Source organism: Rutilus rutilus (genome assembly GCF_951802725.1).
Source record: "Rutilus rutilus genome assembly, chromosome: 23".
Classification (NCBI taxonomy): domain Eukaryota; kingdom Metazoa; phylum Chordata; class Actinopteri; order Cypriniformes; family Leuciscidae; genus Rutilus; species Rutilus rutilus.
The window spans coordinates 24627947-24653270 of NC_140233.1; the positions used below are offsets into that span (position 1 = coordinate 24627947).

Sequence of the window (25324 nt, forward strand, 5' to 3'; positions counted from 1 at the left end):
TGAAAGCTCTGAACAACAACATAGTTTCAATGTATTTTCTTATTGGGGGTTTCCATAAAGAGAGGCATCAATTATATTATTTCAGCTATAATTTTTGTAACTAACAGTGACTGCTATCATAATATATACAAATTAGAAAATACTGATATAAAAATGGCTTTTTAAGGACGTTTTTCTCATTACCACTTTTACCACAGGGCTGTTTTATTTATTTACCTCACTATCAAAAAATACCATAGTGCCACCATGTTTTTGACATGTACTGTAGTAATACCATGGTGTTCTTTAAAGTACCTTTGAGTACCTTGTAAATAAGATGGTACATGTGGTAATTATATGGTGTGTATCTAAGCCTTATTAATATTCAGTTTTTCATAGGTAAACCTCCATCACAGAGTGACAGAAGCCCCGGAGGAGAAGGAAAATGGGACCAGCGGACCCCAGGGTGTCTGGATTGGAGGGAGGGATCGCCCCAATCATGTTTAATGAGATGAAATAAGTAAGATGGTCACATATGCATAATATTTGTTGTTCTGGGACAGTATGGAGTATTTCATTTAAGTGATTATAGTGAAAGATGCTGTCACAAAATGATAAATATTGTTTGCACACCTGTATTTTTTTATATATTCTAAGTTTGTTTGACTCTTCTCAAAGCTTTATGACAATTACGGTTAGTAGTAGACGAGACTAGCTATTGTGCCCAAGCATAGTATCTGATGCTTCCATGAAAGACATTGAGATATTGGCACAAAAACATATTCGCATTTTAATATTGACGTCCAAATGATTATTTGGGGGCTCGTCCGGCATTTTTACACCAGGACTTCTTTTTCCCAAAGCAAGAATCATATACCGAGTGAATCACTCAGTGTGAGTTTTTGTTAGTGTATACATATATCAAATACAAAAACAAATGAATTTATTTAAAAATGTATGTTTTTTTTAAGAATAATCCCATTGTGGTTTAAAGTTTCTATATGAGAGGTCAAAATCAGCTTGAAACAGTGTAATGTTAGTGTTATTTATATACTATTATAGTATTTATTAATACTATTTTCAGTTTTCATTTAAATTTTAGTTATAATTTTTGCAATATTTTATTTTTTATTTCAGTTTTAGTTTTTCAAGTTAGTTTTTTTCCAGTAATTAAAGGTACGATATTATATACGATAAAATATTCAAAAAACACTTTCACAGTGTGATATATTTCATGCAGTTGTGTACTTACACTATCCCAAAAGTTCCCAAGGATTAGTTAATCCAGAGAAATTCTTGTTTTAAATAATGGTCCCTTGTCATTGTCGCCTATCAATGACGTCATATCTGCGCTATCCTCGGTTTCCGCTTGTAGAAACCATATATATATATATATGTACATAGATTCCTCATTAGCGGCCGTGTCAATGGGCTGCTATGCAAGACGCTAATGAGGATCTATGATCAGGATCAGGATCTCGCACATCACTGTTGTGTCGTTAAGTCATGATGATTGATTCGATTATCAGTTGAATAGTCAGTTCACGATTATTGATTCCGAGTACAGAAAATCCAAAAGAAAAAAACTTTAACGTATATAAAGGCAAGCAGGCTTTGGGATAACAGAGAAATAAAACAAGGATCAATATCGGCATGGCGTTTTCAGGATGGAGAGAGCTTTGCAACCAACTTGGACTTGACAGAGACTTTGCTCTCGCATGTGTTTTAATAGGCAGGTAAGCAAATATATTTTGTACAGATACAGTTATATTGCACCTTGTTTGTACTTCAGTAACACTTTTTATCAAGTCTGGTGACCAAGTCTATGGCAGTGAAATTAAATAGGTTACAGTCTGTTTTGAAACAAAAATATTTAACCATTACTTGCAAATACTGTGGTTTCGTTCAAATTTACTTTTAGTACGATTGTTTTTAAGTGTGTAAAACTGCACAGCATTAACCCACGAAATCATTTGACAAAGAGTCACATATCAGTTACAGGCTCATATAGCATTACATTTCACGTTCCTTGCAGCTAATTCATTACGATGACATTAAATAGTGTGATCAAACTAATAGGTAAAAACAAAACAAATTTATTACCTCATTCGTGAACATGATTTGTAAATTATACGAAATATACCATATATCTCTGGATGGGGAAAACAACATCTCCCATCGCTCCACTCTCCTTCACAGCGTCATCAAGCTTCGCCTGGGTTATTGTTTTGAGAATGCGACCTCTGGCGACGAAAAATTACATATTGTAGCTTTAAGTTAAACTTATTTTATTTCAGTTAGTTGCATTGGCAACATTTAGAATAAAAAATTAATTAAAAAAAATCGTTTTATCTAATATGTATATTTTAATTTAATTCAGCTTTATTTCAATTAGGAGAAAATGATTTTTATTCGTTTTAGTTAACAATAACAACACTGGAATGAAATGTTCACAATTGGTGAAAGCAATTCAGACTAACTTGTGAAAGTAAACCACAGACTTTTCATTTTCTCCGTCATCCAAGATAAATGGAAAAGGTTTGCAGAGAAACTTACATATGAAATAATACAAATATGGCCAGTCACACTTTATATCAGGTGTCTTTAACTACTATGTACTTACATCAAAAATAAGTACAATGTACTTATTGTGTTGATGTTGTATTGCAAAACACCTGTGCTGTTTGGTATGGGTAGCCTTGTGGGTGGGTAAAGGTGTAAGGCAGGGTCAATAGTGTAATTATAGATGTAATTACAGGAATTAATTACATAATATGTAATTATATGCAGGTATTTAAGCACGGTTACACTTTATTTTAAGGTGTCATTGTTACAGTGTAATTATATATTTAAGTACTGAGTAATATTAAGCAACAACATGTACTTAGTATAGGGTTAGGGTAGGATTAGGATTTGGATTTGGTTGAGGGTTAATTGCATGTAATTATGCATAATTTATTGTTATTACTATGGTACGTGCATGTAACATATGTAACAAGGACACTGTAAAATAAAGTGTTACCTTAAATACAATGTAAAAACATGTATGTACACAGAAAGCGCATTGTTGCTATGCAGTTGCTAGGGTGTTCTGTGTGGGTGCTTTCTGGCCCGAGTCAAAAGAGCCCACCCCAAGTCTCTATGAAATTCTGGTCTTTAGATATAGCTCAAGTCTTTCCTACAGTGTAAGTCTGTGGGACTTTACACTCATTAGGCGATTTGTTCAAATAATGTTTATAAACACTTATAATGTCACTGATTATACAAACTCTTGCACCACCAGTTCTTTAAGGGACACCAGTGACGCCTGCCCGTGTGGGGCGTCTCGAACTCTGGTCAGCTCGTCCTGTAACTGGGCCACGGGCAACTCAAGACTGTAGCCCAAATCAACGAGAGCCTCCAGCAGGGGCCCGTGATACTGCCGGAGCTCGTAGCGCCTCACTGTGGGAAGAGCTCTTCTGCCAGTCTGAAATGCTGCGTCGAAGTCCTCTAGATCCCGTTGGCACACCAGTATGGCGCACAAGGTTGGTATCACCAAAGTAGGGTTGTGAGAAGACAGTTTCTCCTGAAGTATTAGCGCCGCCTGGAGGTCCTCGAGCGCTCGGGAAAAGCGACCCCCGCGCAGGAGGTTGTATGCAGCTTTAAGTTCCTGATGAGTGAAGAACGCCTGGAACGCATGGGATTTCCGGACAATCCGGAGGGAGTAGAGCTGAGTGAGATAGTCTCTGAGGGCCACGCGCCGCTCGGCGATGTTCTCCTCGGAGAAGTTGCCCGTCATTTTCTTCCTGGGCATCACGATGTCCTCCATTTCCTCATTGAAGTCCAGCAGGAGCTCCTGATGAAGGTGGAGGAAGTCCGAGTAGCGCCTCTCGATGGCCACACGCTCACAGTCGTAGCTTCCCGAGCGGATCACCACAATCTGGTACACCTGAAGGACAGAAATCAGCCGTGAACGTAGACCTATAGCATTGCTGGTTGTAAAGACATGTACAGCTAAACATTTTTGGATCCTTATGCCTAATGACATTGTACGATTTTGGGCTGTCCCAGATGAAAGATGACCAGTCGTGGTGATTTCTGTGGCTCCTAAACTCCTATGTCGTACAGTGAGAGAGGGTCAAAGACGCCCGTTGTTGACCAAAGATAGCCTGCAATGATTTTCTGACAGTGTCATGAATTTAGCATGATGTCACAGTGTGTTTGCTGCTACTAGCCAATCAAAATGCAACATGAAATGGCGTATTGATCAACGTGACACGGCGCTAAAGCTTAAAACTACTTTCCCGCAGCTCCATTTGCAAAATTGGCTTGCCAAGTTAGTCTCTTTTCCCAAACCATGACAGCACCATATTCTCTTTTTTCAGCGCACATAAAAACCACATTTGCTAAAGTGCGATTCATCTTGCTCTATTTGTTTACCACTAGCACATGCTTGTGACGTTTTATTCTTCTATATTAACTTGCGTCGTAGCCTACGATTCAATAGTGTCATCATCGTACAGTCTACATACATGTCGCACCCAGACTTTATTAGATCCCAGTGTGATTTGTAATGATCTTATTGGATTGCTGAAATCGCACAGTCTGTATCAGGCATAAGGCAGTGTTGTAGCACTTGGGACCGGACTTGAGTCTTGAGTCCAGGACCATGTTTTCATAGTCTTGGTTTAGTCACTGACTCCGCCTTGACTTGAGACCGAGTCTGAAACACTATAACACTGTGGATAAGTTTTGTTGTCTGTTCCGACTTGCTCATGTGATCTGCTCTGTGTTATCGTGTCTCTAGAGCAGAGCTGTGGAGATTCGTGTGACATGAAGAGTGACCAGGCTTCATTCACCCCAAAACACACTGATTTACATTGCCTGAATCAGTCAGACCGTCCTAGTCTCGGGCCTGGACTCAGATGAGCTGGTCTCGACTACAACACTGCCCTTTATATTTCCTTTAGGTTTCCAAAAATAATAATAAAATAAGAACCATACACTAATGTTGGCTGAATGTTCTCTGTTTGCTGGGTGGTGATCTACGGGAGCTTGTTTCCACCATGGATTAAGAAAAAATAAAAGGTAATTGTGACTTTTTATCTCACAATTCAGACTTTTTTTCTCTCGCAATTACCAGTTTATATCACTCAGTTGTGATTTCGAAATTGAGAGTTTATGTCTCAGAGTTCTGACTTTTTCTCACATTCGCAAGCTTATATCTCACAAATCTGACTTTTTTCTAAGAATTGTGAGATTCGTCAATTGCAGGGAAAAAGTCGAGATTGCGAGAGGTTTTTTATTTTATTTTATTTTTATTCTGTGGCGGAAACACTTTCATATTGACCATCCTTTTTCCAAAACAAATGAATTTGGATGTAAAATGCAGCACTTTCTTTGATTATTAAAGGTGATCTAAGTAACTTTTTTAACTGTTAACTGAACAGCTTCAGAGTCATTGGAATGGTTATATTACTTAGTTGGGGTTGAATGGTGGTCGTTTCGCACCCCCCTGGTGCCCGTGAGCGTAAAATACGCACTTGCAACTTTGGGCCGGCGGGCCGCCATCAGGAAGTATCGCGTGATATCAGGTCTCGCGATGTAAACAATTGCTTTACGGCCAAAAGAAATCTGCTAAAATGCTGTCATTATTGCGCTCCCTCATGCTGTCCGAACCCGAATGAAGAAGACGTTTTAAAGAATGTCCCATCTGCTTTGATGTCGTTGATCTACTAGCCTCTGGTGTCTGAGAATCGCCAACGAGTTTTCACAACAGTGTTGTCAAATATCTATTCCGAAGCTGTGGGGGGAGCTCTAGAGAGAAACCTGTGAGCAAAAAGCGAGAATACAGCGAAAAATTCCGAAACTACTGAGCCCCGCTTTAAGTGAAACGTGGAAAAGGGGAGCGGTTAAAAAATACGAGGTCTTGCTGACGTCAGGCAAAAAGGAAAGTCGTTTAAGCAGCAGAGCAAGCTATTACATTACGATACAAAAAATATATAAAATAAGGAAATTATGAAGTCGTAATTACAAAAATAGCAACTAAAGTTCGATTTAACCTGTATAGTTATTATAAGCGTTGATATACCACGTATTTGGAGACGAGTTGCTCTCTGATGCGGGCGCTGGGGATGTCGAAGTGCAGCTTGACGCTCCTGTACTCCTGCTTCACGGCTCTCCAGTGTTGCTGCAGTTCTGCTGTGGTCAGACAGGAGGCGCTAAAGCCCACATCAGCCTCTTCTGCTGCCAGGACACATGAAATCAACACAGTTGTGATGCCACAACACACACACACACACACACTCAGATGCTGCTCTCATTATCTCACCGTTACTGAACACAGATCGACTCAAACTGACCATTATTGAAGAATGGCTCCTGCTGTGGCGAGGATTGCTCTGACGAAACTGTTTCTTTTGCAGTCGCTGTCATGGTGTCATGTGGTTCTAGTTCTTCCTCCATAACAATGTGCTTTAATTTAGCTTTCTGCAAAGGAATTTAACAGGTTATTACCACAACTCGCATCGAGTCATCATTTCACATTACATAAGCATGGAAGATGAGGCGGATCCATTTCTGACCTGAAGGTTTTTGGATGATGAATATATGTATATGCATATGTATTGGCTCAACTTACCCCATTGACATATCTTAGCATCCAATCTCTTCTTGTAAGGCAAAAAATAAAATAAAAAGAATGATTGTGGAACTGAGTATTTCCTGTAGAAAGTGTGTTACTTCTCCTTCCGACTTTACCAGACTAGCAGATTTTACACTAGCGTACAAAACTGAGTAAAGGAAAACATTTCATGATGCTTTGCACGTACACATGCACGAAAGCTTCTATAGTGGTGCGTTCTGATGGAAGAAAAATTGTAATGGAAAAAAAAAAAGTATAAGTTATTGGATCCCAAAATGACACAACATCAGATGTATATCCCATGCATGCAGGGGAAGTAAAGGCACACTTCCCCAGGAAATACAGCTATTAATGAACCTCTGAAGGAAACGGCTCACACACGTGCTGAGAAGACTGATGTTGTTCAGGTTACAGAAGATTGAGAATCTGACATTGCTCTGGTCATGTGGTTTATCATCTACAGCACAAAACACAGAAAATAAAGAGAAAATATTGACCCACCTGTGCAAACAGAGTTCCAGTAATCAGCAAATGCTAAAAGTGCTCTGTTGTGTTTCCAGAAGTGATCATTTTCATGTTTTCTCTTTCTGTTGTTCATGTAAAAGAATGAAGCTGAACTTTGTTCTTGAGGAAGTGAAACCTGAAAGAGGGAGTGTCATTTTTCCTCACATTGTATGTTGAACACATTATCACTGGTGTTCATGCAGTTCATCTACACTCAGCCGTGCAGAACTCTAGTGACTGATATGTGTCTGGTAACATTTAAATAAGGAACCTAATGTTACATCTTCCCCACACTGTTACACCACCAGCAGAGCAAACACTGAGTGAATCTTTGTATTTGTATTATATGTTTCCAATAGATGGTGCTGTTCAGTTAAATTATGGTCAAGTAAATGGCAGGCTGTTCTGGATGGTGATGGTCTATATACTTATTTTATTCACAGAATGCATTTAAATGAGCAAATGCCAGTTAACATTATGGATTTAAAAGCCATTTCCTACTAAAAGACTTGTCATGCAACAGTGGTGTTTCTGCTAACTGTGTCTAAAACTTGTTACAAATTGAAATAAAGCACATTTAAGATCAAAATAACATGTTGCATTCAACAAAATGTTGCCTTATACCTGGAATAAAATAAGTTTGAAGGTGAAGTACTAAAATTACTAAAACTACAGCGGAAATAAAGATAGAAATAAAGCTAGATGTTGGAAAAAAATAAAAATGAACAAAATTACTAAAACTAAATATAGGCTACTTTAAAATAAAAGCTAATTCAAAAAATTAATACATACTATTAGAAACAATATAAAATAGCACTGGCAACAAAATATCAAATAAGAATTTGCATTTGGGGTCAAAGGTTATTTTTGAAGCGGGTTTGACTCATAAATACTCTTTTTTGGCTGATATGTATCAATGTTGTGCATTGAGTGGTATCGTGAAAATCCAGCTTTTAATGTTGTTTATATGTCTTTGTGGTGTTTTTAATGTGCTTTAAAGCTACACTGTGTAAGTTGATTCTTAGCAAAAAACACAACAAAGTGTTCTTTCAAAATGATATGTGCTCATTAATCTGTAATTACTTCTACCAACTAATCAAGTATTCTCGTAAGCGTAGAATCTGCCATTTATAATACATGCGAGCGAGCCGCTCAAATGGCGGCAGCCATGTTGCGCCTCCATCTTGAAAATACATTAGCCAAAGAGGGACATACCTGGAAATTCAAGCTTCGCCTTTCGCGTTTTGACACTCAGTGACACCGTGACGAATGCGAGGGGGAGATTACTCATGACTCGCGACTGCCGGCAGATTTGAAATAATACGGCCACCGTAGGAGTTAAAACGCCCTCGGAATGGGAGGGGCTAGAAAGTAATATTCAGTTGGTAGTCATAAACAACTTCACCGCTAGATGGGAGAAAATCCTATACAGTGTAGCTTTAAGACAAACCATGTGCAAATTCATAAGTCGACACCATTGCTGAGTATTTTCTCCTTAAAACTGCAGTGAACCAAAGACAGTCTCAAAAACACGCTTTGAAATCGCTGGTGTTTCTGATGTCACAAACTACCTTGTAACCAATCAGATCAACGTGTGATCGTCAACGAGTGGATCCCTGAGCTGAGTGAGTGAGTGGAGGCGGGGCTCATTTGCATATTCATAGACCCGCGCATAATAAATGTGTGTTGTTCTTGCCGTATTATTCCCTGTGATGACTGTGAAAAACAACCACATTTTATCTAACAACAGTTAGAATAAACAGACAGTCACTGTCTTTGGTGTGGACACTAACAAATAATTACCGTTACAGTTATCGTATCTTTAGAGTTAAAACGATTTTTAAACTTTATTGTTATGGTGCTTTGTGTGAACTGGCCTTAAATCTGCACACACATCTACCAAAAATCACCAAAAAGTGAAATTATTTCGAAGACACACTCTTGTAGGATTATTTGTTATTGTTGTTAAGCGTGACTTTAGTTTCCAGAAAGTCACGTACTGTATTTTGGGTTTGCGTGATGGATGTTTTTGAAAGGTTGTTTTCCATCAGATCAGGGTTGTGTCTCGACGAGTGTGTGCGATACAGGGCAGATTGTGAGGCTGGACGGGCGTCTGAAAGGCTCATCACTGTATGGGACAAGGACAGCTCTGTGATCTCCAGCCCGTCTCATTCATACAGGCATAAACACATAAACCCCACACTGCCGGAGAACAATGACATCAAGCCAGTTATTTTAATACACCCCATTGTGTCTGACGTGCCAGGCTGAGCCTTGGTATCTATTTATTAGTTTTGATACATACATATTGTATTGTTCGCAGCATAAGTCGTGTTTTGTTCGTCCGGGGTGGTCTGGGATCAGCGCGGTCCAGCTGGGAGAAGTTAAACTGCGTCATTGTGGCTCTCAGAGGTTCACTGGAGATGGGATGTTAATCAGATGTGTCATTTGAAATGTACAGTTTTCATACAAGTATTGAGACGCTTAAACAATAGTTTCATTATACTGAATTATTATTTATTTGTAATAAACTTCTTTTTGGCCTAAACTTAGCTATTGTTCACTAAAAATTAAATTAGATATGCAGTCCGAGTGCATGGGCATACAAACACGCTTAAAAGTCTCTTCAAGGTTAAATGAATGTGCAGCTAATTTATGATCTGAGCTGATATACATGACTATATGCCAATGTGTCACGCTGATACGATTTTTCTTCACGGCATTAATGAATTTTGATGCTTTGTTGCATTAACATGTGCTGTCTGCTTCAGGCATGGACATATATGTCCCTGAAAATAAATAAATACGTGTATATCGGTCCAGCTGGCGCAGGTCACAGAAAATATCACAGCTGGACCATTTTATGTCACACAGTTCATGCCAGGAAAACTGATTAATATTTGGCTTCAAAAAATGACAGGAGGATGATGTATAGCTTTATCTGCCCATCAAAACACTATAAAGAGATGAATAGCCTTGAGAGAAGATCGCAAATGCAAAGTGAAATGAATTAACATATTTATATTACCATCAGGGAAGTGTTTCAGTCATGACATCTAAGGGATACGGCTACTCGAATGAGGAACAAAAGTAGGACAGGACTTGATTTTGTTCATGGGGATTGATTGGATATGGTGGTTTGCTATTGGTGGATCTCATGTGAGTGACAGGTTGCCCCGCCCTCGCACCAAAAAACACATCATTAGAGAAGAGATGTTGTTTTGATTGCGAGGGCACATGAATTATTATTATACATTTTTTTATATATATATTGATGTGCACAGATAAATCATTTAAAAATACTGCAAAATTTCCCCCCCAAAAAATTATTTTGATCTGGTTGTCAGGGTACGTTTACACGAACAATATGCTTAAAAAGGTTTTCCTTTCGGTTTTCCACGCACAGACGACACCATTGTCAAAACGATCCCCATTCACATGGATCTGCGAAAAGATGGCGATGAAACACACGTAATGCGCATGTGCATGACGTCATCGTTTTCACAGTTTCACGTTTTTGTTGTTTACACTGAGACCGTTTTCAAAAGTTTGCGTTTTCAGGCACCCAAAACGCCATCGTCGTGTAAACGAATGGCCAAACGCATAAAATGTTTTGCGCTTTAAACAGTCCCTCAGTCTGTTTAGTTTCGTTGTGTTTTGGTTTTGTTTTCCATATTCCCGTTTTACTTGTGTTCCTGGTCATTATTGGTTTCCATAGTTACTCATTAGTTCCTCACCTGTTCTTAGTTCTGTTGATTACTCTGTGTATTTAAACCCTTAGTTTCCTCTAGTCATTGTTCTGTGTTGTTGTTTTACGTGGTTGTACTGTAGGCTATTATTATTCCTGTTATCTCCTGAGTGTTTCTGTGGGTTTTTTTAAAGACCGTATTTGTTGTAATTCCTGCATTGTGACACCGATTGTGACGATCTGACTGCACTGACGCTGTTGTACGAGAGCTGAACTGAGCTGGACGATGACATCATTTTTTGCAGAATTGCTTTAGATGAAATTAGCTAATTTATTAAATTGAATCAACACTGAACTGACTTCAGCTGAACAACAACTGAAATGCGTAATTTTCCTGTTGTGACTGTAAAGCTGCTTTAAAACAATCTGTGTCACCTGAAAAGCGGAGTATAAATATAAATATAAATACATATTTCGTATTTTTGCAGAATTGTAGGCAAAGTCACTTATTTCCAATGACCCCGGGTTGTTGTTTTCAAAAGCAATAGGCATTAACCCTTTAGTGCCACTCACTCACCAGAAATTTCATTTCCAAACTTCTGCTACATGTAGGCTACAACACCTAACGTAATAAAACACTGTAAGTTCACATTGATTTGTTAAACTGAACACGCTTTTAGTGCTACTGACTGTACATTTCACGTTAACGCAATGCAATATCATTTTGCAGAAATGCGTTTTTCCAACGAGCCTGGTTTGCTACTTTTAATTATCCAAAGGAGCTGTAGCAATTTATATTCGGACAGATGACATAGCTAAAATCAAAAGTGGGCAATTTGCCCAGCATTCACAACCCATTCAAAAAATGTCCTGCACTTTACCTCAAAAGACAGGAACTAATTAGTGTGACTGTATAGTGTGTTCAGTACAGTTCACTGTGAGCACCGTCCCGCTCTAGTGCGCCGTGCAATCCCGTTTCCTTCCACAGCTCCGTTAGTTTGGGTTTTCCTATTCTTCAGGCTCTGGGATAAAACAGAGTGCAGTGTGGGATCAGAAGCAACCGTGCGTGTTCTGAACATAATGGTGACACTAGTTTTATTCGTTAAACACAAATGCATTTCAGTCTATCTTTTTCACTTATACAATAAACCCCCACCACCTTTATTTATAGCACTTTATACAATACAGATAAGCAGGTTTAGAATGAAAAAATAATTCAATTCTGCTGTAAAGCAGCTCTAAGAAAGAATTTTTCAGTTGAAATCAGTTCGGTGTTGAGTATTTATAGTTTCAAGTAATTAATTATCTGTGTAACTGATGTTTTATCTGTGTATTTTATCGCTGCTGCCACAGAGAATCATGGGAAATGTAGTTTGGCAAACCTGTCACCTCAAAAAGCTAAAAGAACAGAATTGTTGTTATCAAAACAATACAAAATTTCATTCAAATTGATCATAAAAAAAAAGAACTGAATTCACTTAAGCTGGACTAAGGCGCTATTTTCTTCTAGAAACAAACTTTGTTGCATTATTTTCCTGTAATAATGTATTGTAAAAAGTGCTATATTAAATAAAGGTGACTTGACTTGTTGCGTTTGTATATAGACCAACAAGTGCAGAAGAAATGCAAGAATGGATGTGGATGACTTCCTGTGTTAACACTGTGTTAAGTAGCAAACGCACTGGCAAATGCAAATGAAATACTTTGTTTGTCGCAACTGTCTCGATGCAAATCAATGCAAAAACAATGTTTATTTTGACACAGTGTCAAGAGTTTCACGATGAAGCCTATTGATGAATCATTTACAATAAGACTAGAAACGTGTATTAAGAAAGCATCGGGAGATTTAAATAGAAATATGGAAATTTTGATGTCAGTCAAGATTCCTATGGTAGCTAAGTGAAAATGAAAGGCAGTCACACTACTTTAGTGTGAACCAGTATAAAAATGTAAGGATTTCTCAAACACTGTCTAGTTGCACACAAGCCGGGTCAGCAGTAGCCATGGGCACTTTAAAATGCTTTATTAACATATATAGAGGCAAATATCGTCTGTGTAGTAGAGGAGATCAGGTGTGCTGCGTATGATATGAGCCCGCAATGACAGGGCTTGATATTTATTCCGACAGGCAGGAGTCCCATCAGCCCCTGCAGCCAGGATCATCCACACATATATTACTGTCAATGCCAGGTACAACCTGAAAACTACAAGCACCTTTTGTCACTTGAAAACCTGGACTGTCCCTCCTGGGCATGTTGATATGAGGCTCAGTTCTCATTGACAAAGCATGATGGTTTACATGCATAATTCTTTTGAGGTTTTCTTGAACTCTAGAAGTCCTATCAGGTAAAATGTGTTGAGTTGTATTGTAGGATGCAGCCGATGGCCTGCGACAATTGACCAAGACAACACAAAATATGCATTTTCCTGAGTTGGGATGTCTTGTTAAAATTGCCTGCCAAATTTTATTATCAGGAGATATGTGGTCATAATTCTGAGATATGTCTGGGAGGAAGCACATTATCTCTAAAGAGATGCATTGTATTTGTCCTTGACCCCAGACTAAGGCAAGAACGTAACAATAGACCGTAGACGACATATTTAATTGGATTTGAATAAAACAGTCGGTGAGTGATAGACGTACAGTCCAGTCAATATGTCGTGCTGTTGTGTACTGATCTTCAGCTAACAAAACATTGGAAATACGTATAGTTAAAAAAATATTTAATGGATAAGAAACATTGGAAACCATTGGTAGTGAAAATTAGATGCAACCTAGAAATATTAAAGGAATAGCTCAGCCAAAAATGAGTTTGTGATATTTTGTATATAAAATGAGAGTCAGTGGGGTGCAAAATGATATATGCTTTCAAGCACAGATCCCCTCAAATGGCTAACATTTGATGGCCAAAAATTGGACCCCATTGACTTTCACAATTTGGCCAAAAACATAATATCCTCATATGGCTAATTGAACATTTGTATCAACATCTCACTCCTTTAATCCGTTCCTCTTCCATGTCATGCCTGTCAAGAAGCACTCAAACATCATTATTTCATTGACAGATATGCCCCGGTGCAATTTGCCCCCTCCCAGCATCATGTCACCTCCTGTTTCGTGATGCTAATGTGGCCTGTATTGGAGAGGCGCTGACCTGAGGTGATTATGACGCTGATGTGTGTGGATTTAGACGGCACACAGGAGAGAAGAGTTCTGCTGTCCACACAGCTCATTTATGAATGCATACTCTTAAAAAGGCCCTTTATCATGATGCATTGAGGTGTCTCTTAACACAACTTTCAGACTACAGGCAAATGTTGTCATAATCTGATTTGACTCGACTGATCTTTTTTATTCTGATTTAGCACACTTCCATATATGGCACTAAATCAGACACAGGTTGGATGTTTTGCACTGCGACCTCAGTCTGAACAGTCATATTGGAATTCATGTGACATTGACATCACTCTAATTCAACATTCATCACAATTCTACACTAATGTGAGTCACTCCAAAAATTGTACATACCGGTAGTTCTTTGGTCACTCAGTGAATATGGAAGACAGCAGCGATGTTAGTCAGTACTATGACAGTATTACGGTGACAGCTCTATACAAGCAAAACTTGGAAAAACTGCTTGAGGAAAAACTTTGCTCTATTTCTCCTCAACATTGAGTAGTCACTAAGAAGTTTTCATGACACGAGCAGAACTGTTCACTCCAGTTTACATGCAATTTTCATTATTCTGATTATTCGCTAATACGTATGCTTATGTAAGGGATAATGTAGAGCGAGGCGGTTGTTATAGCGAATACAACCCCGACAGGCTGATCAGGACCCCGACGCGAAGCGGAGCTTGAATCAGCCTGAAGGGGTTGTATTCGCTATAACAACCGCCTCGCTCTACATTATCCTGCTTATTACATGGCTACCCACCAAATAAATAAATAATTTGACACAAAATATTGATTTAAAAAGGAGTTTATTGATTTAAAAACGATTGTATTGCTTCCGCTAAAGAAAATAGTCCGTTCCGTCTCTACGGTTAGAATCCTGTGTCCATAGCAACGCTCTGTTTTTCATGGCAACGGTGTGTTATACTTAGCAGCGGATTGTTATCAAGAAATAACAGACCGCATTCTACATTGGAATTCAACCAAGCCATGTAATAAATGCTTATGCCACACTCAGATAGGCATACAATATGCATGTTAATCTCCTCACATCAAATTCAAAATACATTTATCGACGTACTGGATATTATTCGGCGGTCTGAAGAACATCGCAATGCCAGGTTTGCCCACGCTGACGTTGTGTTCTTCGCGCTGTCTGGATGAAGATACCAAGCAGAGACTACGCACCGAGTTGTGTTGACAGAGTTTAGCGACTTGGAGAAGAGAAAACTTCAGAATAATGTCACAGAGTTCATTCATGAATTTGTGTGAACAACACACAGCATCCGTGTAGAACCGAGCACATGCGCACTTTGGTCAGAGCGGTAAAAATGTGATTAAGGTGTTTACATGCCTGCTTATTGTGATTAAAATCAGTGTACGCCACATAGTTTAATGTGATTATGGTTACTATGATTATGAGCTTAATTGCATTAGTTTGATCGAAGTATTGCGTTTATGAGGTAAAGTTTAATCGCAATTATGCCAAAATCCCATTAAAATCGCATTATGAGGGTGCATGCAAACACACTGAATATCATTGGCCAGCAACAGTGACATCACTACTGGTGTGACTGTGAGTATAAGAAGGCGCCTGTAGTACACGTCATCAATTTCTTTTGTCTTCAGGATCCGCTTGTTTGCGTAAATGTGTGAAGGCGTGTGAAATCACTATGGCATCCAAAGCTACAGCCAAGAGTTTCAGGAAGTGTGTGTCTCCGTATCATAAGCTGGATTTCCATCCAAACGTGAAGCAAATCTTTTCCAAGTTCGCAATAAAAAAAAACAAAAAACAAATGTGAATTAGGTGCGTTTCCATTAGCTCGAGTGGACGACGGTGGTATTACGGTAACCTAGTAACCAACAGTATATAAAACACCCATCAGCGGAAACAGTAGTGATGTGTCGTTCGACTCTGAGGCGACTCCTTTAAGTGAGCGGTGAGAGTCGGTTCCCTTCTGAGAGCCGTTTTCCCTTTTTGTATATTATTACAAGACAGAATAATATGATTATCCTTTCCCTACACTTCTCAGCCACATGTCAAGTAGTCACTAACTGAATGTTATTTTGATGTGTATATACAGCTATGCACATTAACATAATAGTCAGTCATTGCATGTGGTATGTGTGGTCGAGCAGTGTGGTGAAAAGATCATCCTTAATATCTTGTCATAAAATCAAGATGAGAAACACATGCAAACGAGTACTCTTATTACTGGGCTGAGCCAAATTATCCAGTTTGTTCCCTAAAAAGAGCCGGAATTCCCATCATGAGGAAACAGCCTATCAGTCGTGCGGGTTTCAATGTGCGCTAAGTCAGAATTTATTCAGCAAATGCGTTTCCATCTCCCATTATTTGCATGAAATCTTTTTCGCACAAGTCAAAAACCAACTCAAGCGACAATAAAAAAAACGTTTTTGCGAATTAAGGGAAAGTGTTATGAGTTTGGGTAAGGAGTGTGTTAGTGTTCAGTTCTCCAGGGGGCTGAATGCACTCATTGTTAGATGCTCTTTGTGATGCATTTGCAGACTGACTGTAAGAGACAGGTCAGCAGCATTTACTTCCTTGTTCTCACCTGATAGTAGTTAACGTTTGCATGAACACGTTCGACTCTCAAGGGAGTCAAAGGCACTCACAGTGTTTGTGACTGTTCTCGCATTATTCTTTATTTAGTCTGTCATTTGAGCAGAGCATGTTCAGTTCTCGAGGGAATTTAACGTGCTCTTTGTGATGCGGTTGCTGTGAGAAGCTCCTTTGTTGCTTGATTTTCTCTCGATGGATGAGAAATGAGTGTCTGCACCCTGCGATTCGGATTCCCGCAGCCGCCATAGTGGCAGGCAGGCTCAGTCACGGAGGTGGTGGGTGGGGCACAGGGAGAGTCTGCCAAGATTTCTTTCCCTTTCCGGTCTGTTTTATTACTAATGTGTCAGGCCTAATTCTGAGGAATTAACTACAGAGAGAGTGCAGGCAGGTGTTGTTGTTTGATCTGCTCCCCTCCGCTGACCCACGTCATCAGCTGTAGGTGCAAAAACATTCCTAGTCATGCACAAGGCCCTCCAGTCCTGAGGTCTTTCAATCTCAAGAATCCAACAGATCATTGCTTTTTTGTGAACCCTCCCTTGTCATAAGGCACCTTCAGGAGTGTTTTGGAGTCTTGAAATCCTACGAAGACTTTTGTTTCCGAGCGGTCGCAGCTAGTACTTAGCTGGCTCCTCTTGATGGCATTGTCTTCATGGTTGAGTGTAAGTGGAATCCTTTATAGAAAAGTTCCCAACTCCCCAAGAGAGAGCTCAGTTTGAGTGCTGGAGTCTAGAGACCGAATCACACTACAGGATTTACAATGGTACTAGTTAGCCCTCTGAGAGCTCAGTTTGAGTGCTGGAGTCTAGAGACTGAATCATACTAGTTAGCCCTCTGTTAGCTCCCATTGTACATCTAGGATGAACATGGAGTAGAACCTTCCTGGTTATGGGTCTCCCTGTGGTGACCTTGTTCTGACTCCAGTAATCATTCCGCAATAGACAGGGACATCGAGTGGGATAGCTCTCTGTGAGCCTCCAATGGTGAAGCTGTCTTTAAGGTAGACTGTAGTTAGGCCTCCTCTCATTCTAGACTAGAGGGTTGTCATGCTGAGGCCTCTGCTCCCCAGAGCTCCACCTAGATAGTGACATTGAGTTGTATGGCTCTCTGTGAGCTTCCTTGGTGAGGCCTTCTTTAGCGTAGAGTGCCTCTCGTTTTAGAGGGTCGTCATGCTGAGGCCTCCGCTCTCTAGAGCTCCGCCCAGACGAGTTGTATGGCTAGGCCTCCTCTCGTTCTAGAGAATCATCCTGCTGAAGCCTCCGCTCCCCAGAGCTCCACCTAGATAGCAATATCGAGATGTATGGCTGTCTGGAGCCTCCTCGTTATGCCTGACCTTGGCTTAAAGTGTAGTTAGTTGTTATGCTGAGGCCTACACTCGTTAGAGCTCCAATTGTTCATAGTGACAGGCCAGGATCAATATTTAGTATCCATGGCCGTACTCCCTTAATGCAATTGTAATTGTAATACCAAACCTTTGAGTTTTGCCCGTGGGCCGAGCCTTATTTTTTGGCCCTGCGGGGAAGGGAGGAAGATAAGTCAGGATCTTCCTTGTTAGGGTGTGTAGCTTGGGTTGTGGCCATAGGGAATAATGTCACTGACAGCCCCGCTGATGCATACCTGTAGGATGGGGAACTTTGGCTCCAGTAGTTAAGATCGTGGAGTCAGGTGCTTAGTCACAGCCAATAGGGCATTCATTCCCCTCAGCATTGTGAACTGTATTGTAAAAAGCGCTACATAAATAAATGTGACTTGACTTGACTTGACCGGTTGTGACGTCATGGGCTGTTGCCAGCCAATGGCATTGTCATATTTAGACACGTGCTTCAGACACCGGTCACGCTGACTAGTTAGGAAGTTAGCTCTCCAAAGCGTCCTAGGACGCAGGACACAGTGTGAGTTCCCCATCTCAGGGAAGCATGGTTGAGCCCGAGACGTTTTCTTTGTTACTGTTCTTTTGCACGTGCAAAAACTTAATTTTAAGTAAAACATTTTTTTACTGGAAAACAAGACAAAATGAAAGCTATTTTAATTATGTTAGCTGGTTTATGAATTCAAACCAGGGTTATAACAGTTCTACCAGAAAGACTCGGGAGACTAAATACTGTAACAATTAACCATTTATTAGAAACCCAGCAAGCAATAAAGTTCTTTGGCGTAGGCCCCGTCCGTAGCTCATAATCTGAGGGTCCGGACTCTGCATATCCTGCCTGAAGATCAAGGCAGGGGCGCAGCCGACCCCCGTGAGGTATGGAAGGGACCATCCTGGTGGTGGTGGTGAGGAGGATGAGGGAAGGATTCAATTGGAGGAGGTGGGGAGGATGGTGGTGAATTGAAGCATCAGCATCTGCGAACTCAAACATGAGTAAGTACCGATCTTATATACCACAAGTGTTGGAATATGATTGGATAGATAAAAAGTAGAGTGACGTAACAATTAAGTCTTCCTGGCAGAACTTAATGCTAGAGCTTTCATTTATCTAAAACCATTAAAAAATAAACAAAAATGTCTCATTTGTTTGCCTTGATGTACTAAAATAACAAAACCTATATATACTGTATATAGTTTTTAAAGGACTAAAACTTGAAAATTTAACTGAAAATGGAAAATAAAATAAAATTTGAAAAAGGTGAATAAGTATCTCAATGATACAAAAAAATCACTGATTCGAATGTGGCCTCATCCAGTCATTTTATAGTTTAGCGTTGTTTGATTACATGGGTGTATTTTTTTTTACGTTTGTTTACTTGTGTCGGGTAAACTGCTGGGTCCTAACCACCCTGATAAAAAAGTCTTAGGGTTACAGGTTACAGGTCTGCTGGGCTTAGATAGGCTTGCGGGGGCTAAAAGGCCATGAACTTTTGAATACAGTGGACTGAACTCTTGCCTCTGCGAACCTCTTGAATAGCGTATACTGTTTGGCAGTGCCAAAGAGGCCAGAGGGCAAATCGGAGCATCAAGGAGAAAGGATTTCTCCCTCTCCTTTATCCCGACAGGTTCAACCACAGATGCCTCTCTGTGGCAACCATTGCAGCTATAGAACAGCCGATGACATGCGCTGTCTGCTTGGTGGCACGGAGGGCAAGATCTGTGGCTCTGTGGAGCTCCAGGACTATCTCTTGAGATCGCCTCTTGGTCCAGGTCCTTCTGAAGGTCAAGCCTGGTAGGACTGCAGCACTGCCATAGTGTGAAGGGTTCCACTGACTTGACCTGCCACTGCGTATGACTTGCCCACCAGCCTAGATGTCATCTGGCAATGCTTAGAGGGCAAGACTGTAGCCTTCAGAGAAGACGCCATGCCAGGGGAGACATAACTTGCAAGCGCCTCTTCAAGAGCATCTTCTTAAATCCATGTATTAAAGGTGCTAAAGTTAAAGGATCAGGGAAGAAGGAGGCGAGAACCAGCAAATGTTTCACATATTTTAATAAATAAATAAAAGCGGCAGTCCCACTCGCAATCTCAACGATCGAAGCTGCCTCAGCAGCAGCGGGACCTGAATCGTGAGGCGCAGATGCCTGGTTCCCATCGACTGTAAAAAGAGCCAGGTGCGAGTGGAGCTTCCTCACTGTTACCCCTTTTCCACCAGCATGAACCAGGTGCTAGTTCAGAGCCAGAGCTAGTGCCGGTTCGGAGATGGTTTGACTGACGAGCCTTCTAAGAATCGGTTTGCCTTTCCACAGGCCAGAGAGCCACCACAGAGCCAGGTCTTACGTCACTGTAAACATCTCATGTTTCCCAGCAATGCTGGCTCGGCAGCACCAAACACAAGCACACCAGGCTTGATCGAGATATATCTGCTTCTCGCAGACCGATCGGCATGACATCAAAGCACTGCGATACTGCATTACTATTGATGCTCATGGCTTTGCAAACCTACATCGGCATCCAAACACGGCGAATCCAACGCGTTCGTGCAGCTCGCCCTTATTTGCATAGACAGATGTGTGCGAGCAGGACGAGGCTGAGGGCCGTGAGAGAGTGGCGCGAGGCCGGTGGTGTGATTGATAATGAGCGACACCTGCGCGACACCTCCTCTCACGGAGGAGTGGAAGCATAAAAGGAGGAGCGAGGACAGTGAAGGAACAAGAGAGGCCAGGCCTGGATTTTATGTTGTGTTTTGTTATATGTGACAGCAGTCGTCCGTGAGAGCCTGCTGTCTTTACTTTCATTTTGCATTTGTTTATTTTAGTATTAAAATCTCTGAATGTTCGCCGGTTCCCGCCTCCTTCTTCCTACAACATCTAACTGCATTACAACGGAGATGACAATAGAGCTGCTATTAGCTCGATTAGCTGCTATTTAAAAAATGGCGGTCACAAGTTTCTTTTCGTCTTGATGGTCACGGTAACCCTGCCCCCAGCCCCTGACGCAAGCGGTTCTTACTTCTAGATCAGCAATGTTTTGATGCCACTTAAGAATCACTTTTCCTGGATCAGAGCTGGTGCTTTGGGTGTCGAAAGACAAAGAACTGATTTGAAACTAGGCTCTGGCTCTGAACCAGCACTCAAACTCCCTTGGTGGAAAAGGGGTATGTGAAGTGATCCCAGTGAGGGTAGCCAGCTCCCTCAAAAGCTGACCGAGCATGCTCCGTCCTCAAACAAATGGTCCCCCGTCAAATAATGTCTGAGGTGGGTAATACATCACACACATTATCATAGAACATTCACATCAGTGTTTCCCACACATAGACTAATTCATGGCGGTGCGCCACAGAATCAACACCGGCCGCCACATATTGCGTTTCGTTATAAAACATTTTTTTACGCTATTTAAAACACGCAGCGTATTCTTTCAGCTGCATTTCCTTTCCCTGCTCTCCCTCCGTCTCTCTGTCACTCACGCGTCTCTCTCACGAGCGATTTTTTGTCTCGCCAAAGCCTTATTTGATCGGTGAGTGATGTATATGACTGCTGCGCTTGCGATAGGGCGCATATTACTGAAAGAACGAGCAGAGAGAGAGGCCCACGCGCGCGTCTTCAAACTGTCTTGCTCTCTCTCGCTCCCTCGCCCATATTAATCCAAATCAATTGAGAATTGACACGATGGTAAAAGATCGGAAAACCGAAGTTTCATGTGGAGCATTCTGATATTTTTTTCCTGAATTACCGCTGGGTGTGAATTGTGCTAAAAAAAAACGTTTATCTTCTCTGAAAAGCGTTCCGCCCATTCAGCTGACATAAAAACACTTTCAATAAACAAAACAAAACCTATCCAATGATGAAATGTTTTCTGTAGACTACACAATGTTTCATCTAATGATAATATTACGTCGTCGCTTGTAATCATAGTTAGTATTGAGGCGTGTGTGTTATGTCGAATTGCCGTAAAGCAGTTCGTGTTTCGCGCTCGAAAACGCTCGTTCTCGTTCTCGTTCTCACTTCTCACGAGACTTCCAATTTTCATCTTACCGGGACGTTAGTCCCCATGTTGCAAGGTTGGTTTTACGCCGGGGGACGCTGGGGGGAGTGAGGAAAGTCACCAATTTCACCAGAACAGGTTGTTTAACCATCCAAATGATTTCTAGGCAGTTTTATTAAGTTAAAAAAGTTGCCAAGTTCCCCTTTAAAGTCATCCTGGCACAGTGACGTTGTACGACAGCCTACGATTGGCATGATTTCAGACGTGTTTCAGACACCGGCGGACACTGGAGGCCTTCCCATAGTGTCAACAACTGACGCAACGTTGAGTTACCTAAAAAGGGAACTGCATAGACCAGTCTGAGCTAATTGGCTGGTCTTAGCTGGTTTAACCTGCTCCAGCTGGTCTCCCATCTTGACCCAGTTGGTGTTTAGCTGGTCTAGTGGGCAGCTGGTCTCCCACAATGATCGGACGATAAGTGTTCAAAAGCTCAATTAAAACCATCATCCATTCCTTGTATTTGTCATTAAGTAGCTCAGCCCACAGCAAGAATTCACTAATCTAAAGTTTTATTCTGCATACCAGTATATTAAGAATAGTAAACCTTTTACTGTCACACTGCACTTTTGCTTTCCAGTGTGGACAAATAAATGTTTGACAAAATCTGCATCACATCTGGTAAGACATGGTAATGAAAGCATTTTAATTTTGCAGTGCCACGTCTTTTGCTGAGCAAATGAAGAGTTAATAACACATTAAATACGATTTATTTTACTTTGACAGACAAAACAGCATAGCTACGCTAAACAAGACCAGCTATGAGAGCACCTAAATGACCTCATAGCAATGACACTTGGACAAGGGCAGTTAATTACAGGAATACAGACACAAAGAGGCGTGAGGACATTCATCATCACAATACATCCACACTTTCTGCATCATATCACAGTTTATTAGTCCACGGATGCACTGGCATTTACAAATGACTGCTGCCTATGGAAAAACACATTTGCCTATATTTCTGCATACATTTGTGGAGTTTGATTCAGTGTCAAGGAGAGCTGCTCTCCATAGCTGTCGTATTTGTGGAGATTAGTCAGATAAGCTCTATTTTATTCAGTTCACTGCTCTTTGACACAGCTATGAACACACATCATAGATCTTGAATGAGGCTGGTGTATGAAAACATATTTGAACCATGTTTGGAATATCTTTGACAAATATTTGAAGGTTAAATGGTTCCAATAAAGAAGAATATATTTAGAAAAATGTTTTTTTGTCCAATATTGTTTTGAAACCCATTTGACTTTCATTGTATAGACAAAAACCATTGACATTTTTCAAAAATATCTTCTTTTTTTTTTGTTCTGCAGAAGAAAGAAAGTCATACAGGTTTGGAATGACATGAGTGAACAAATGATGACAGAATTTTCCTTTTTGGGTGAACCATTTTAAATCATAAATTGAGTAAAAGTGGGCAAAAGTGTCAATCAATAAATTCCATTTCCATAAATGTATTCATATTTTGTGGTGCTTTTATGCAAAGCATTTAAATATTCCTCATACTTTTCATATTTTCTGGTATAAATGTTTGTGTTACAGATGTGAATGATATATAACAGAGACTTGTGTTGGACTATTTTAGGCAACCACCTACAAAACTAGCCATAACACCCTAGCAACCACCTGGAACACCATAGAAACCACACAGTAATGTGACCGAGGCCATATCTTGGTACCAGAATATATATGGGAGTGGGCAACCATTTGGTTACATTATAGCAACAGTTACAGCACCTACCAACACATTAAAGAGATAGTTCCCCCCAAAAAGGAAAATTCTGTCATCATTTACTCTCACCTCATGCCAGTCCAAACCCGTAAGACCTTCGTTCATCTTCAGAACGCAAATGAAGATATTTTTTTGTTCATGCTTGAGCTTCTGTTTAGAGGACTTTTCTGTTTCTTCAGAAGACCTGGATTAAACCGCTTGGTTCATATGGATTTATTTTTCGATCTCTTTATGAATGTTTTGGGTGAACAGACTTTCAATGGAGGGGCAGAAATCTCTCAGGTTTTCTTCATTTGTGTTTCGAAGATGAAAGAAAGTATTTTGGGTTTGGAACGACATGAGGGTGAGTAATTGATAAATTGATGAACAAATATACATTTTTGGGTGAACTAACCCTTTAAGACTGGAATACAACACACAACTTTTACACAGATTTCCCCCCAGTATACAGTCAGAGCAAGATGACACTATAGATGGCTAGCTGTCAGATTTCACAAAATATTGTGTAGGCCTAGAGTATGATTGGAACAGACACTGGTTTTTCAGTGGTTCCTCAGATTATACATTTGTCCAGCATTATCAAACATGGTTTAGAACACATGAAATAACTATGATGCCCACTTATTCTCTGTAAGCAAAGTTGGCAAGTGTATGATGTCTAGTGTTTTAAAATCTGTTTAGATTTTGAAAGTCGTGTAGAGTATTCCAACTAACACTCATGAGCACCCTTGCAACACTCAAACATATTCAACGGTCACTCAAAATGAAGTAAAAGTCTAGTAAATATTGAAAATATTTGTCATTTTAAATGACTAAAGCTGAACTGGGAAATATAGAACAGCATACAAGTGTCAACTAAATGTCATTAATATAATTTAATGAAAATAAATTAGTTCTTGTTTTCTAAAATGACTTTTTAAAATCAAATCAAAGGGTCAGCAAAGGTTCTCGACTACCTTATTTGGGAAACAATCCCCTCTGTGTGTGTCACAATCAAAAAATGGCACACTCAGCTGTCCCGTGAGTGTTATTCTGTAGCAGCGCTGACTGATCCCATGGTCATCAAAGAGTCTACACAGCGTTTATGATCAGATATGATCTGAGCCATACGGATGCCTCACACAATGCCATAATCGCAGTGTTATCAATAGTCGGGTTTGGGCTGGATACTTTTAAGCCCTGCTGGAGATTTGGCCGTTGCTCTGTTATTGAATATTTCCATTGTCAGTCCAACAAAAGTGTGATGATCGCAGGCAAAATGCTTACACAGCAAATTCTTTCTTTGCATTGTAAACAGTGGTTGATGTCAGCAGTTTTGAAGAGAAATATGTGATGATTGGAAAAGCGCTGTTTTGTTCCTCTGTGATGAGTTCTTAGAAAAAGCTGTCGGGCCAGTGGACGGCTCGATGTCACTCACCCTTTTTCATGTCACTCTCCTTCCTTTAACACATGGAAAAAGGGTTGCACGTTTTTTAGTTTTTTTAACAATTAAACTAACCTATTTTGACTTCTAATCTATTGTCTGTGTCTGAAATTATTGTAATATTGCTGTCATTACACAATACAGTCCCTTTGACAGGTTGTTTGAGTAAAAATATATTTACATAACAAATAAATGTAAATGAGT

General features: G+C 40.2%; 1 protein-coding gene across 2 annotated transcripts; it reads right to left on the bottom strand.

Moving 5' to 3' along the window:
• Nucleotides 1–2367: 2367 nt before the first annotated feature.
• Nucleotides 2368–7235, bottom strand: snx20 (sorting nexin 20). 2 transcript variants are annotated; one of them, XM_084398098.1, is made up of 4 exons: nucleotides 7103–7235; nucleotides 6321–6447; nucleotides 6050–6204; nucleotides 2368–3907 (listed from the first exon to the last, which is right to left on the bottom strand). In XM_084398098.1, exons 2-4 carry the CDS (start codon nucleotides 6421–6423, stop codon nucleotides 3239–3241), a joined length of 927 nt encoding a protein of 308 aa, XP_084254224.1. In that variant the 5' UTR covers nucleotides 6424–6447; nucleotides 7103–7235; the 3' UTR covers nucleotides 2368–3238. The 2 variants fall into 2 exon arrangements, with proteins under 2 accessions (XP_084254224.1, XP_084254225.1); XM_084398099.1 differs by having other exon boundaries at nucleotides 2375–3907; nucleotides 6050–6201.
• Between the last annotated feature and the right edge of the window lie 18089 nt (nucleotides 7236–25324).

Coding starts and splice junctions, on each gene's coding strand:
- snx20 (XM_084398098.1), bottom strand. CDS start 6,423: ATGGAGGAAGAACTAGAACCACATGACACCATGACAGCGACTGCAAAA. Junction 6,205..6,320: donor GGAGCCATTCTTCAATAATG/GTCAGTTTGAGT, acceptor GTGTCCTGGCAG/CAGAAGAGGCTGATGTGGGC. Junction 3,908..6,049: donor AACTCGTCTCCAAATACGTG/GTATATCAACGC, acceptor TCTGTCCTTCAG/GTGTACCAGATTGTGGTGAT.